Here is a 15882-nt window from a genome sequence, read left to right on the forward strand (position 1 = left end):
AATTAAATAGTTAGCGAAAATGTCTAGAAATAATGAATATTTTATTTACGCCGAACTTTGGTATGTTATGTGGCTAACCCATGGTGTAATACATTAATTTAAAGGGCCTTCATTATGCTATCAATGGTTGTAAAAAAAATTAAAATTGATTGACCAAGAAGCAATTAAAGTGTAAATCGGTAGGGTAGAAAAAAAATTAATTAGTTTAACAAATTTATTTTATTAAATGTTCAAAATGCGCGCCGTTATTAGCAAGACAATAAAAAAGTCTATTTTCAAACTCCTTACGAACATTGGCAAGGGTCTGCCCGCTAATTTCTCTGCATTCTTAAAATATTCTATTTTTTAAATTCTCAATACTCTCAGGTGGGGGTTTTATAAGTTTTGCTTTTTAAGTAGCCCCAAAGAAAAAAGTCTAGTGGGGTTAGGTCCGGAGACCGCGCAGGCCATTCGATTGCACCACGTCTGCCAATCCACTTTTCTCGAAAGTTTTCATCAAGCCACTCTCGAACTAACAAAGCGTAGTGCGCGGGAGCTCCATCCTGCTGAAAATTTATATTATTTTCATTCAATAATATAGTACCATGTTGATCTACTTGATTTTCCATAGATTGGATGATGGAAGGGTATATTGCATTTTCTAAAAGGTTTAAATAAATTTCGCCAGTCAAATTTTCTTCCAAAAAAAATGGCCCGATTATTTCATTCCCATAAATTCCTGCCCAAACATTAATTTTTTGGGGATATTGGGTATGGCCTTCCCGAAAAACATGCGGATTTTCATTATTCTCTTTATCTACAGTTATGTCTGTTCACCAGGCCATAAAAAAAAGGTCGATTCGTCACTGAAGCAAATGTTCTTCAATAAATGGGGATCGTCGTCAACTCGCTGGCACATCACTTCACAAAATTGAATTCAAAATCATCTTCTCCGAGTTCATGAAGAATATGAATTTTATAAGGAAAGAACTTTTTTTTGTTTTAAACTTTATGTACGGAACCAGTGGAAATATTTATTAGTTTTGCGGCCTTTGGTATAGACAAAGTTGGATCCATAGCAAATTGTCCTAGTACTTCAACTTGGCATGCTTCATCGACAACTCTATTTTCATATTTTTTCTTATTGCAAATCGATCCCGTCTCTTTAAATTTTCGTATCAATTCTAATACGTATTTATGGCTCACGTTTTTATCTTGATACCTTTCATTAAATGCTCTCGCGGTTCTGCGAGCACACCGATCTTGAGCTCCATAAAGGAAAATTATTTCTATTCTTTCGGCTAGCGTATACACCATTTTATTAACTCAGTGTTTTAACTAAAATTGAAAAATTGCACGCGTCAAACTGACAGTTTTAATAATGATAAATCGCTAATCTGCTTTTTAAACGCCTTAAAAATGTAAGGTATTGCGTATATAATGTAAGGTGTTTTTTTGTACCTATTAGGTAGGTTTCGCAAAAAATATAAGTGAAATAAATACACATACAAAGTTATAAGACTGCAAAGATTTTTGCAAAAAATTTGAAGACACTTCTTAAAAAAATAAATAATTTGCTTGAACTAAATGTACTGTTTGTTACCACACATTTTAACTTCTAAATTGCTTGTATTTTTTTGATGATCTATTATAAAAAATGTAAGAATTTTAAAATGATGTAGGTACCACACTAAAAGTATTCATTTAAAATACCAAAGTTTGGCGTAAATAAAATATTCATTATTTCTAGATATTTTCGCTAACTATTTGCTTACATATTAACCGATTTCATTTTTTTTTGGTACCGTTGAATAGAGAATTTTACGCTGCTTACTATGATGTATCACACGATGGGGGTTCCCATTTGACATATTAAAGTGAGGTTAGCTGGAGGTGAGGAGGTGATTGACAGAACTTCAGTAAATGCATAATGAAACGTCCCCCTGTTATAATATCTAATTTGACGTGTTTTCTTTTTTTTTTTTTTTAAGAAAGTTATTAAAGGTGGATCGTTTTGAAATGAAAGCACTGTATACCTAGGAGCTTATAGAGGTTAAATCTATTAATCTCTGAGCTCGTTTCTTCTTTTCAATATCCTACCTAACTTTGTTATGAATATTAAAATTAAAAAACGATAAAAACAACGAGAAGACCTACTTTTTAAAAAATAACTAATTTTAATTTTTTAATGAGTTTGTGACGTTAAGTGACTATTAGGGGGTGAGTTTTAAATCATATTTTTCAAATCATTCACTTTACCAACCGACTGGCTCTTCATTATGGAAACCACGAAGATCATTAATTTTATTATTCATTTACACTTTAACGGACAGTAAAAAACGCTACAATATTAAATGCATAAGCAACTCCACTATTTATTTACCGACTATTTATACAAATATGAGAAAGAAATTCCCTTTTATTAATCCAAGTCGTGTTCGAATATTAATCACAAATTTTAAGATATACGTGTAGCCATGTATAATAACTGTAGTGATATCGCTAGGAGTAGGATTATTTTAATCATCATACTATCAAAGTTAGAATAAAATATTGCAGTTTCATCGGCCCAATATTTTAAAAGGGATTATTTTTTATCTTATATTAAAACTAATTTATTAAGACATTTTTGCATTACAAAGGTAACATTGACCTGGTGTGGTATAGTACACCCAAATTGGTTTATATTTAAGACGTTTATTTAAAATTTTGAGTACAGCACTTGCTAATAATTAATTACTTCAATTAATTAATTTAATTATAGTACCTCCTGGAACAAGAAAGGTATTTTATCTATCTCGACATTCGCTTCATTTACACCACACAAACTTGTGTTTAATTATTAGGTAAATATAATAAACAATTTTAATGCAATTTATTACAGATCTTATAGGTACTATCTACTACTATACGATGTACTACTACTAGGTACTATTGCTACGTTTACAACGCGCAGATCTATTAGATCCATGGATTAAATGATAAAGCGGGTACTCACTTAAAGGTGTATCACGTAACGTATCTGATACGGTATCAAGTGAGTACGTCAGCGCGAGCCTGCTGCGAACTTCTTCTAGGAGGATCGCACTGCGCTCGTAGCTATCCGTCTCATGGCGGTTTTTTGACGAACACAAAGAGGTTCGCAGCGCGCTCGTGGACGTCAGTTTGATCGTATTTCAAGTGTGTACGTCGACGTATTGACACGATGGAAGAGCAGTGGACGGAAGAAAAGTGTGTTAATTTAATTGAAATTTACCAATATTATGCAGTGTTATGGGATCCGAAAGACTCTAATTACTATAAAAAAAAATTGAAAGCAGATGCCTGGGAGAATATTGGTCAGGCTATGGGTATACCGGCAGGAAGTTGCAAGAAAAAGTTTATAACCTTATTGGCTTGCTACAGAAGGGAGAAAATGAAAACGAAGAACAGCCATGGAACCGGTAAAGGTATGTATTAATAACTAACTTTTTTTTTTAACAATTTTTGTTTACAATTTTTTATATTTATGCTAATTTATTACAGGTACTTCAGAAATTTATAGCAGCAAATGGTTTGCTTTCTAAGCAATGTCCTTCCTCGCAAAGAGAGATGCTCCACGGAAAAATCGACTAAATACTATATAGTGTAAGTATTTTATATAAAGTAAAAATATTTAAAATATACAGGGTGTAACATAAAGGTTGGGAATAAATTAAATGGTAGATTCCTTGGTAAAAAATAATATTTTTTCCATATGAAGTTATGCTTTACGGGGTTTCTTTTCAACTTACAGGGTGTCAACTTTTTTTTAAAAAATTGTATTTGTTTTTTTTTTAGATTTTGAATTTTAAATTTACTTTTTGGTAATAACAGGTTTTTACTGTAAAAAAGCTATTTTTTTAACCAGGAATACGGCATTTACTTTATTCCCAACCTTTATATTACGCGCTCGTTTAGAGCTGATTCAAGAATATTTGTCTTGCCAGGCAATTCTTCCCTCGGCCATGAAATAGTCTGCTAATTCATTTCTTAGTCCTTTAACTTCTGCTGTAGAGCGGCGTGCAATATTTCTTATAGGATAGAATGATATCATATCATGATCGTGTCGCCAAGTTCCTTCGATTAATTGTCCATCTTCATTTTCGCTATCGACGTAGTGCCATGGCATATAAAAATTACATGAAGAGGGTCGCCTCAAAAAATTGTGCAAGTGAACTATATCCATTACTACAACAGTCGCTTTATCTGGCTCCAAGAGCATTGGTTTTCTTAGCACCCTGAAAGTGGATGACATAATCCCAAAAACGTTTTCAACCACTCTCCTAGCTCTGCTCAATCTATAATTAAAAATCCTTTCTTTCGAGCCCTTGGGATGATTCTGCCCTGGATAAGGTTTCATAACACTTTCGCTCATGACAAAAGCAAAATCGGCAAGAATAAACTAAGGTAGTTCTACCGTTTAGATGTGTAGGTGCTGGTAATTGAAGTTCATTATTTTCAATCATCTCGTGCAGTTTGCTGTTTTTAAAAACCCCTCCGTCCGAAATCCTTCCTTGACAGCCGGCATCCACGTAAAGAATGTTATAATTTGCATCCACCAGTGCAAAGAGAATGATGCTGTATGTAAACTTATAATTAAAGAATTCTGCTTCACTGTTAAATGGAGCTTGTAATAATACATGTTTCCCGTCCATCGCCCCAATGCAATTGGGAAAATTCCACAAAACATTAAAATCGTCTGAAATAGTTTTCCACTCTTCACAGTTGTTAGGAATCTGCAACAAAGGAACCAATCAATATTTTTTAATGTTTATTCATATATATTTGAAGAAAAAAATATATAATATTGTATAATTTCCAATATTGTTTCAGGAGAGTAATGGGATGAAGACAGGACATGGTGAAATAGCTGAAGTATCAGCTGAAGAAGACAGCTTAGCAACACCAGAAGTAGCGCCAGAGACACCAAGGAAATCGGCAAAACCGGATCCAAAATTACAAATGCTGAAAGAGGCTTTCGGAAAACTGAGAAACTCTTAAAAACTGTTTCTTCAAAACCAACTGATCCAATTAGCAATATACGAAATTAGAAGTTTTTTGGAATTCGTCGGAAGTAAAATGACAAAGTATTCCGAAAACACTAAAAACGCTGTGCAAGAAGGCATATGCGACTTAATTTTCAAGGCAGACAGACATTACTTTGATAATAATGTTAACATTCAACCTGTTTACTCCAACCCGATACGACCAGGTGAATACCATACAGCACCGAGTACATCCGGATATGTGTTACATGTTCCTACTCAACTAGATCGACATCTCTCTCAGCAATCCCAAGGCCAAGAATCTCTGGTTCAGTCATCTTTAAACCAGTCATCCTTAAACCTGCCATCCCGGAGTCGTCTCCAAAGCAGCTAGCTTCAGATCATCTATACTCAGAGTATTTCGGAGCGTCTACAATCACAGAGCAATTGATGTCTTCAAAAGACTCTCAACGCCTCCTGTCTCCTATTCAGATACATTCAGGACAACCATCACCAAATTGTCAGCCATCTCCGCATAGTGAATTATCAGAGTTACTTGGTATGGACTTTAATGATTAGGTATAGGTAGTTTAAAGAATAATAAAAGTATCTTACCTTCACGTTGCCTTTTAAGACGTCAATGATTGCTTTACAAATTTCTGGAACAAATTTGCTTATGACTTGCTTGGATATTCTAAATGTATACTGCAAATTAGTAAACGAATCACCACTTGCCAAAAATCTCAGTGTTACAGCCAATTTGTCTTGAACTGTTATAGCTTTTCTGAACTTCGTGTCTTTAGTGAAAATCTTAGGTCCAATAAGATTTAATAGGAATTCAAAATCTGTAGGTGCCATATGCGTGAAATTCTTGAAATGTCCACTGATCTCTTGAGACTTCATGTCCAATATTAAATTAGTTCGATTTCTTTTTTTGTATATTTCACTTTGCCAAAATCGACGAGGCTTTTTATAATCTTCAGTGAGGTTGTATATAAATATAAACGCAGCACAAGCTACCATTTCGGATAACATTTTCCGCGTGATTTCTTTGCGAGCAATGCGAAGCTCTTGCTAAAAAGAGCGGATCCGAAAGCTCTTAGCTGGATACGCCGTAAACGAAGACGAGGCGTACACACTTAGGTTGATACCGTATCAGATACGTTACGTGATACACCTTTAAGTGAGTACCCGCCTATAGACTATTTTATTTAGTACATCCCTGTTTACAAGGATTGATTTTAGGATTAAATTAGTGCAGTAATTTAACTAATAATTTCTTTTTTAAGGCTTAAGCTTGTTCTCTGTATTTTTGTGTACACAAATAAAAACCTCGTAAGCTAACACCCAATATAATGTCAAACCTGTCATTTTGGTACTTCAAAATAGGTCCTAGGTGTTTACACCGAAAAAAACTAAATTTAATCTGTTTGGGAAGCATCAAATTCGCGTATTAAATTTTAGTACGCTGCCGTTTAAAAAATAGTCCTCGTGACGTCATTTCATCCAAGTATTAAATATTTGGTACCTCCGTTGTAAACGTAGCTAATTAAAAGATAGATAATATTTGGGAGCAGGCTTCTGTATTAAGGATATGGGCTTGTATTGAAAACAGGTTTTTTTTAAGGAAGGAAAACATTTTGGAAAAAAATTATAATATTTTCGTCGAAAACTCTTTTGTGAAAATGAATAAGGTTTTCAAATAAATCGCACAAAGTAGAGATCAATTTAAAATCACAATTGGATTTTATTATTTCTATTGCTGAAGGATTTTTTAAATACCCTTTTTCCTTAATGGTTTTTAAAACTGGAAAGATCCTGTATTTTGATGGTAGTTATTACTATAAAAACCTTGAATTTAGCCTGATTTTAATTTACCTTAAATATTTTTTAATGATCTCCTATTGGCATTGTAAAAAAGACAATGTATACCCCTAGATGAATTAAATTAGGCAAAAATCCGCCACAAAATATTTACAAATATCTCTTTTAGGTAATAATATTGAATTTTCTGAGACCCTAGTTTCTTGAAGTTAGTATCTACCTCTAATAAAAAAAACACCCTGTATAAAAAACATACCTTAGTTCGAAGCTAAAAGGCTTCACAAATAAAATATATAAGCCACCCTATATAATTCTTTATAATGGAATAACTTTATTTTAATCACCAGTACACCAAGGTATATTTTTTAGATCCTACCGCTCAAAACAATACCGAGAAGGATCTTCAAGTAACACTCTTTGTAGACTCAAATATTGAAATTTGTACATACCAACACAATATTAAAAATGCTGCTAGCAACTATATGTGTCGCGTTACGATCAAGTTACAACCACAACGAAATTTTCAGGAGGTTCAAGTTTCTGTGTATGTTTTAAGGCCATTAAAGGTGGTTCCTAGCATACATTTTTTTAGGTAAAATGTAAAATTTTTGGTTGTTGCAGGTTCTATTTAATTACGATTTTCATATCTTTTCAGTAATCTATGTGATGGAAAAACCTTAGAGTCACACGTATTTGTGGATGAAGCCCAAGACGTACCTTCACTAGAATTGGAAATAAAAGTATCTCTGATAACAAATTTAGGAGTTCCACATGCCATATCGAAAAAAACCATGCTACCCGCCACGCTAATATTAGAAGCCTGTAGTCCTGAAAAAGAAAATACACATAGAATTACACTCATTATTAATCAAAGCGCTGTCGGCCTATCCAAATTATTTCCAGGTACTATGAGTGGTTTTTGGAAATTTTCAAAACATTATTACAGAAATGTTATTTTAGAATATATTGATATTGAAAATCAGCAATCTTCACCGAATGCGATTGGCTTAAGAGGCCCATCTGGAAATACTGGCACTATTTTACTAGCAAAGTCTTCCGAAAGGTATCGCTTGCAATCAAACAGTTTAAGCTTATTGAGTGTTGTGTTAGAGCAGCTAATTTTGCGACTGAGAAGAAATTTTGCTAATGCTAGTGATTTCAAGATAATTTTCAACTCTAGTTTGCCAAGCCCTGAGGTGTTTGAATATATCAGTGAACATTTTGCTGTTAAGAATGAAGTTAAAAAGTTGAAGGTTCGTCCATAAAATTATTGCTCTCCAAAATAATATATATTAAATATTATAAACGTAGTTAATGCAATCTTTATCAATTTAAATAATAATAATTTTTTAAAACATATTTTCCACATGCATAAAACAAAATTTTTTCAGGAATCTCTATCTCAAGTATGCGCTCAATTTCGCCTCATCCAAAAAAGACTTATTACAAAGTACCGAGCAAAAAACCCAAGTTCTCTTAAATCTTTGGAGTTTTTATTGGATGATACTCATGCAGACATCTTAGAAGCAGCAGGCAACCTAGAAAGTGAAAATGAAAAATTATTTAAATGCCAAATCAATTTATCTTGTGCCTTACACCTAATCAAGCAATTAATTGGCTTATTAAATATTGATGACGAATTAGTAACTTATCTAAATTCAATATTTTGTCCTCTAGTAAATGATATAGAAGGTCAGGTAAGAATAAAAATACAAGTAAACAAAGTTCAAAGAAAAATTTCCGGATATACATATATAACGTTTTTTATATATGTATATCTTTATCGTAATCGATCATTGGCATTACGAGTTATATATAGTTTATAAAGATCGTTTATTTTCAGCTTTAATTAATGGTTTTAAGTTAAAATTAAAACCATTTTTTTTTAATATAATTAGAAATACTCAAAACAAGGAATGAAAGGACTAATTCAGTCTTGCAAATATAATTATCACCCCTACGAAGAAAAAAGTAGGACTAAAATACATGCACCCTCGCTTCGACCATTTTAGATTATTAATAATAAACCAAAATAATTAACGACTTATTCCTTCTTAAAATGGATGTTAATTCTATTAAATTATGTCACCACGGAAAAATCCATATTATAAAAAGCAATCCCTATGAGATTTTATTTTACAGATATCCTTCACACAACTATTACGTTGGAATTATTATGATGACTTGTGATAACTGAGTATTATCTAGCATAATTTTTAGTATGTTTCATACTGTATTTTGTTATACTGTGAAACCACACTATAGTCCTATATGGCACTCAAGTAGTTACAAAATAGTATTTGCATCTAGTCCGATATTCCCAACTATTAGATACTGCCTTATTTTGTAGTAAACATTTTTCGGCTTTTTAGAAATGTTTCCAATAACTCTCATCCGGGCTTTATTTAGAATAATTCAATGCTGAGTGGTTTCGAGAAGCCCTCTGAGCTTGATCGCATTTACATAGACATCTTCAGGGCATTCGACACTAAGTTATGTGCATTTGGTCAAAAAGTTTGAAACTTTGGAGCTCGGTGCTGTTTTGTTAGATAGATCATAAAGCTTGTGGAAATTAGTTACTACATATCATTTAGTGGTTTATATATATGTACATATATTTTGGACCTCTCCATGACGACATAAAAAATATGTCTAAGGCATAAATATGGAAAACCACTGAAGAGATGTCAAGTTTGAAGAAGAAATTATTTTTTATTAACAAATAAACTGCTAAAAAAGACGCAGCTTAATTCAAAATTAGGATTAGGCAGATTTTAATAAAAACATTATTTTATAGTATTGTACGGTTCTTACTGTTTGTTTACGTGTGAATTAAAGCACTTGATGCACAACAATAGTTAAATGATTTATTACACACATACAGACCATCACATAAGCCTACTAGAAACAGTTATTTACACTATATTTATTTCGATTTACAAGTTGTGCCAATATTCAGACTTGAACTTTCTTCTTAGATGCAAAGCCTCATTATGCATTAGCTAGAACATTATTCCAGAAGATTCGCTAAATTTTCACATGCATCCCGAGATGTCGTGCGGGGGACCGCCGCTTGCGCCTCTTTTTAATTTTTTTTCTGGTTAATAGATAGAAAATATTTCTGCCGGGTCTCTTCATCAGTTATGTTAAGTATTTTTTCCGACTCTGGGGTTAGACCTATGCAGTACAAATTTTTTCCGAATGCCAAAGTCATGGCGTCGCAACTTTTTCGGTCACTAGAATGGGAAATGAATTTATCTAACATCAAATCCGGCCGTCTGGTTTTCCGCAGCTCAGTGTCTTCGTGGTTTACTTAATAAGGAGTCAGTCGGTTAAAGTGAATGACCCGAGTTTTATCTTTCGGCGGCTTTTGTATCTTGTAAGGGATCATCGTTTAGGCCTTCCAGAACTTTGCAAGGCTCATCCCAGAATGTTTAAAGTTTCTGACACAGACCCTTCCGTCTCTCAGAGTCGTAAAGCCAAACCAAGTTACTATTATTGTACCTCTTTCATTGGCATTGACATCATATATGTCCCTCATCCAGTCAGGGCTTGCCCTCTATTTCCTATCCAGTACCTTTCAAATCTATTATCAAGGAAATTTAATATAATCTGCCATTTATGAGGTGGAGCATCATCTTGTTGAAGACACAGATTACGTCATTCTTCTAGAGGAACTTCTTCCAGCGGTGTTGGAATTTGATGAATATTTGACGTGTAGTGTATTATATATTTTTGATGTAGAATTTATTAAATAGTAAAAATTTTACCTCAGTCACGATAAAGCGCTAGCCGGACGATGTTGACAATTTTCTTTTCACTGGATCCGGTACACCACGTCGTTTATTCTGGTGACCACATGGAATGAACCTTCCCAATCCTTTGGTGACTTACCCTTCGTTCTCCGTGGATAGTATAACCAAACTTTGTCCGCAGAATTAAAGCTGATAGCATTTGCTTTTATGTCATAATGTGATTTCATTCTGTTACTTTCTAGGCGAAAACTATCCCATGCTTTTTCGTGGACTATTTACAAAAGCTCTTGTAGATTGTCGATGTACTCCTCATGAGTTTGAGCCTTGTAGCGTCTCAGTATAGCTCAGTAATATTGGTGAAATCTAAACGAAGTTCATCACCGAAAAACAACTTTTCCCGGGCTTTTTTCCAGTAGACTGGTGAATAGAAGAACCAATAGGAATAATTGTATACATGTATCCTAGTTGGTTTGCTTAGAGTTTACCACAATTGTCAAAAATATTTAAAATGTGCGATTAGATCTTTCAACCATTATATCAGACTTAGGGTGGCGCGGGTCTTATTGATTCACAGAAAATGGCATATGTGTTGGAACATTTGTGACTGAAATTACCTTCCTCGACTTAAACGTATATCTCTGGGGACACCCAATCGGAAATCCAGTTCTGGAACAGCACTTCAGCTAATGTGGTTGCTTGTTGAATTGGAATAGGATAAAACTCGAGCCACTTACTAAAGTAATCAAGAGCATATCGATTTCCAGAGCTGCTAATAAGCTGCTAAAAAGGCCCTGCTACGTCTAGGGCAATTCGTTCAAAGAGTGCACCAACAAGATACTGCATACTTTTTCTTCGGGTGTGGGTTCTTGGCCTGTGGCTTGACGAACATTGCTCATACTGTCGGCACCAGCGTTCAAGATCTTCATGACTGCTTAGCCAGTAAAACCGTTCTCTCACTTTTGCCGAGGCTTTACTCAAAAAAGTTTTCCGCTAACACCGCCATGGACAGCTTTAAGAACTTTTGGAATATGTTTTGGAGAGAGAACTGTCAGCTTTACTTATTTTTATCCATCTACGATCTTACAGACTCTTTTTCACAATCCATTTTGTATAACCAATAAATTTCATTGAGACCAGTCAGCTTTAAACTCAGGAGATTTTTCAAAAATATCGTTTCTTTCTAGCTTCGAAATTTCTCCATACTTCACTTCATAAATAAGGCCAAATACTGGGTCATCACACTGATCTTGGATTAAACCAGCTGCGTCCCGCACTCAACACACTGTTGCCTTTTTCAATGAAAGGTCTTCTGCATATTTGTCTTTCCTATATTCTACTGTAAAGTGTAACCGTTGTAATTGTTGAAGCCACCTAGTTATTTGTCCTTTAGATTTTTTGGACTAAAACAGTCATTTTAGGGAACTATAGTCAGTCCTAAGGATGAAACGTTAACCATTCAATATATACTTAATATTTACTGTTGTCCATAGCTATTCTATGGCCACATAATTTCTGACTCTAATAGCATTTTATTAAAATAAGCTATACTTACTCGCCATCATCATATTTTTGTGAAAGGATGGCTCGAATTTCAACATTGCTTGCATCTGTATCTAAAATAAAAATTTCGTCGGATCGTTAAAATTGGAGATGTTCACAGTACTCTTTTTAGCCCTTGAAATGCTTCTTCACAGTCTGTTGACCAACCAAATAACTTTTTTGTCCTCCGTAAGCTTATGTAGAGGTTTTGCAAGGTTAGCGAAATTTCTTACGAATCTTCTGTAATAGGTGCAAAGACCCAGAAAGCTTCCTAACTGGTGTTAAGCAGTGCTTTTACTTTTTCTGGATCAGTCTTGACACCATTTTCTGATATTACATGGGCAAGTTTATATCGAACTTATTTTTGAAATACGAAACACTTTTTAGTACTTAGTTTCAGGCTGGCCCCTCGCAGCTTGACAAATAAATCTTGAATATTCTTTAAATGATTCAGATTTTTTTTCCACTATGATGACGTTATCTAGAAACTAAACATGATTCCCAAGTGATTCCACCACCAGCCTTTCAAAAGTGGCTGGGGCATTACAGAGTCCAAAGGGCATGACTATAAACTACGAAAATCTTGTTTTGGTCAAGTATGCCACCTTTTCTTTATCTTCTGGGTACATTTTTGCCTGCCAAAATCCACTCTTCAGATTGAAAATCATTGTGATCGTCATAACGTGTGCAGAGTTTAATCAATTCTTGGTAGGGGATAACCGTTTTCCTTGGTAATATAATTTAGTCCCCGATAGTCTACACAAAATCTAGTAGATCCGTCTTTTTTCTTTACTAGCACAACTGAAGTTGTCCAAGGACCGATTCCAGCACTCCTGGTGTCCTGATTTCTTAAAGCATTAAAAAAGTTCACCTTGATCTAGTTATCGGAATAGCAGGTGGTTATTTTATTGGGACATTGTCTCCAGTATTAATTCGATGCTGCGCTAAATTAGTACTTCCCAGGTCATTATCGTGCAAGGAAAACACATCTTGATTTTCTTCAATAAGACTTCGTAATTTACTACACTGGTCAATGGCCAAATTCGCAAAAGCCTGCTTGAATGACGAATTCTATTAGCATTTTTCATTACTGCCGCTCCTTTAGAGCATACGCCAATGTTCTCTTTTTATTTTAGGTGTTTATCATACTCTTTCAAGTTTATCTCCAATATCGGATTTCGTTTATCGGAAAACGTTGGGCGAAAGAATAAGCTAGATTTACAAGGTATGCACCAGTACGTCAAAATTAAGCCGATCCTCAGATGGCTTTATTCTTAATATTGCTTCTCCTCTTAAGCATATCGTTTCCGCTGGCAGCGGCCTCGAACTGATTCAAGTAGGTACTACATGCTTCTTTGCCATCGAATTTTAGTGGCTTAATTTTCATGATTTATATTCCAAGATCGGAATAAATAGGGGCATGGTTTACTTGTGTTTATAGTTCTAGTATTTTTTTAGGTACTTTTCCAAATTCTTCTTCACCTTTTGCTTCAGAGTGGGTCACTTACTCTCTTTTCTTCACCTTAAGATCTTCTTGAGGTTGTGAATCTCGTTCATCTTGTTGCCGGTCCCGTTCCTCTAGTTTTTCTCTATTTTTCTTATCACGTTCTTCTAACTCCTTTTTAATATCTGGTTTGAAGTTTAGCACGGCTTCTTTCATGGCCTCATCAGATTTTCTTGCTTTCTATCTCGATCTTCGTTTTCTTTCTTCGGGTCATCTCTCAAAGTTTTGAAGTTCAGGTCTTGAAGTTCTTTGTCTCGTTTTTCTTGTTCTTCTCTTTGCTTTTTGTCTTGCGCTTTTTGTTCTTTTCTTTGTTTCTTGTCTCGTTCTTCTTGTTTACGCTCTCGTTCCTCTTGTCCTTTTTTTTGTTGCTGCTGCATCTTTAATAGCAGCTCCAGTAATTTCTCGGTCTCTATCTTAGCTTGACTTCTCAGACATAAAGTATCATTAATTGGAAGAAGATTGGCCTTATATGAGATAAATTCACTCAAATTACAAAATTTCATTTTTCCTATGACCAGCAGTCCACCTAAGAACATTATTTATTAAGCATTTACTAGTACAGTTGCTATAAACATACATTGCTGTTATTGAATAATAAGATTTATCCATAATTGCTCCTAGAGAGCTGGAACAGTTTCAAGCATTTAAGTAACATATTCATATTTAAATCGTTTTATTGAGATGGATTATAACATTATGATCCTGCTTGGCAACCTCACTATTTCTCCGCTTCTCAGATGGAGACATTGACCCATTCTCCGATTGTTTTTTTAGACATAGGGCTTTGGTTTGTTTGAGTTTAACTTGGAAGTTGTTTTATTTGGGTATTCGCCTGTTAAGCAGAATGTTGCTGGGAAGTAAATTTTAAAATTTCTAGTATAGGTTGGCAAATTTATAGACTACAATATAGTTTATTATCTGTTTTATTTAATCAGGGTTTATTTTCTGTAGACCTTTAATGATTTACATATCACAAAACGTGCATAGACATCATGATAATTATTATAAGCTATTGTTGCGGGAGAAATATTTTTATGGTAATAAAAAAACATAATTTTATAAAAAGATGGAAAAATTGTTAAATCTCAATAATGTAAATTTTAAAAATATTAAATGGAAGCTATTCCGAAAAAAATTAGACATAAAAAGGAATTGCAAAGCATAAAACGGGATCAACACAAGAAGAAAACTATCTGTATATTATTATTAACAAGAACATTTTCCGGTAAAGAAATTAAAAAATTAGGAATAAAAAATAACTTCTCTCGTTTTATATGTTTTTTGTATTAAATTCAAAACTGTTATTTATAAGTACAACTTTATTCGTTTCCAAATGTAACAAATTTATTACTGGTAACTAATTGTGTCTTAACATTTATTATGAATATTTTTCCTTCTTAACAATTTTTTTTCTTTTTATAATAAGGCTTGGGAGGATGTTATGGATGGTTCCCTTTGCTACTTACTTCGAACAGTAATGGCTAAAACTGAAAAAGATAGACTAAGAGCTCCCCAAACCAGTTTCGAGGAAATTAATAATATGGCGAAGTTTGAAAAACATTTTTCACAAGTACTGGAGAGAATTCCTAAGCAGAACTCATTAAAAGAAAGTAATGACGGACTGTTTACTGAAGGTAAAAAATTTTTACTGAAGGTAAAAAATACGCAACTAAAGTATTCTACCTAATCTTTTTTTTGTTAGAAACGGAAATTCAGCCAGATAAATCAGATGGTTCTTCTTCCGACCAGAAAATAGAAAAACCTATCGGAAGCCAGTACGGTGAGTTTAGTACCAGATTGCTATCGGCGAGGAAAAGTTTAATGAGAAGACATACAACTGGTGAAGGGACCAATGAAGATTTAATATAATTAACGATAATGTGTGGTGCCGTGAAAGTTTCATTTTCTTGTTTTTTATGTAATATATTATCTCAAGAAAATACAATATTTAGTCCTAATGTTTGCTTAACTTTCATTAGCAGTTAATAATTTCGTTAACAAATAAATCATTCCTATGCTTTAAAGATGATATGCATTGTCTCCATGCAGAATAGTGGAATAACCTAATTTTTTCAACACATGGAATATTAAAAAAAACACTCAGTTACGTTAATTTAATTTTTCATTTCTGTAAATACGTTGTATTATACAAGAATGTTTAAAAAGCATGTAAACTGTAATTTTTTAAATTAAGGTCAAAGATTTTTTTTCTGAATATTAAGGAAAAGCAACACGGCATTTTTACCGATTGTCTTAACAAATTATGTGTAGCGAA

General features: G+C 33.7%; 1 protein-coding gene across 1 annotated transcript in view; it reads left to right on the plus strand.

The window, feature by feature from the left end:
• Positions 1-15508, plus strand: part of LOC126742582 (protein PTHB1) — a 38412-nt gene extending 22904 nt beyond the window's left edge. The window contains exons 6-11 of the mRNA XM_050449315.1: positions 7179-7401; positions 7465-7712; positions 7770-8062; positions 8201-8506; positions 15034-15241; positions 15310-15508. Of these exons, the coding sequence (XP_050305272.1) occupies positions 7179-7401; positions 7465-7712; positions 7770-8062; positions 8201-8506; positions 15034-15241; positions 15310-15476 (1445 nt within the window). The 3' untranslated portion in view covers positions 15477-15508. The remainder of the gene's footprint in view (positions 1-7178; positions 7402-7464; positions 7713-7769; positions 8063-8200; positions 8507-15033; positions 15242-15309) is intronic.
• Positions 15509-15882: the final 374 nt, after the last annotated feature.

This window comes from Anthonomus grandis, chromosome 11, assembly GCF_022605725.1.
Source record: "Anthonomus grandis grandis chromosome 11, icAntGran1.3, whole genome shotgun sequence".
Taxonomy (NCBI): Eukaryota; Metazoa; Arthropoda; class Insecta; order Coleoptera; family Curculionidae; genus Anthonomus; species Anthonomus grandis.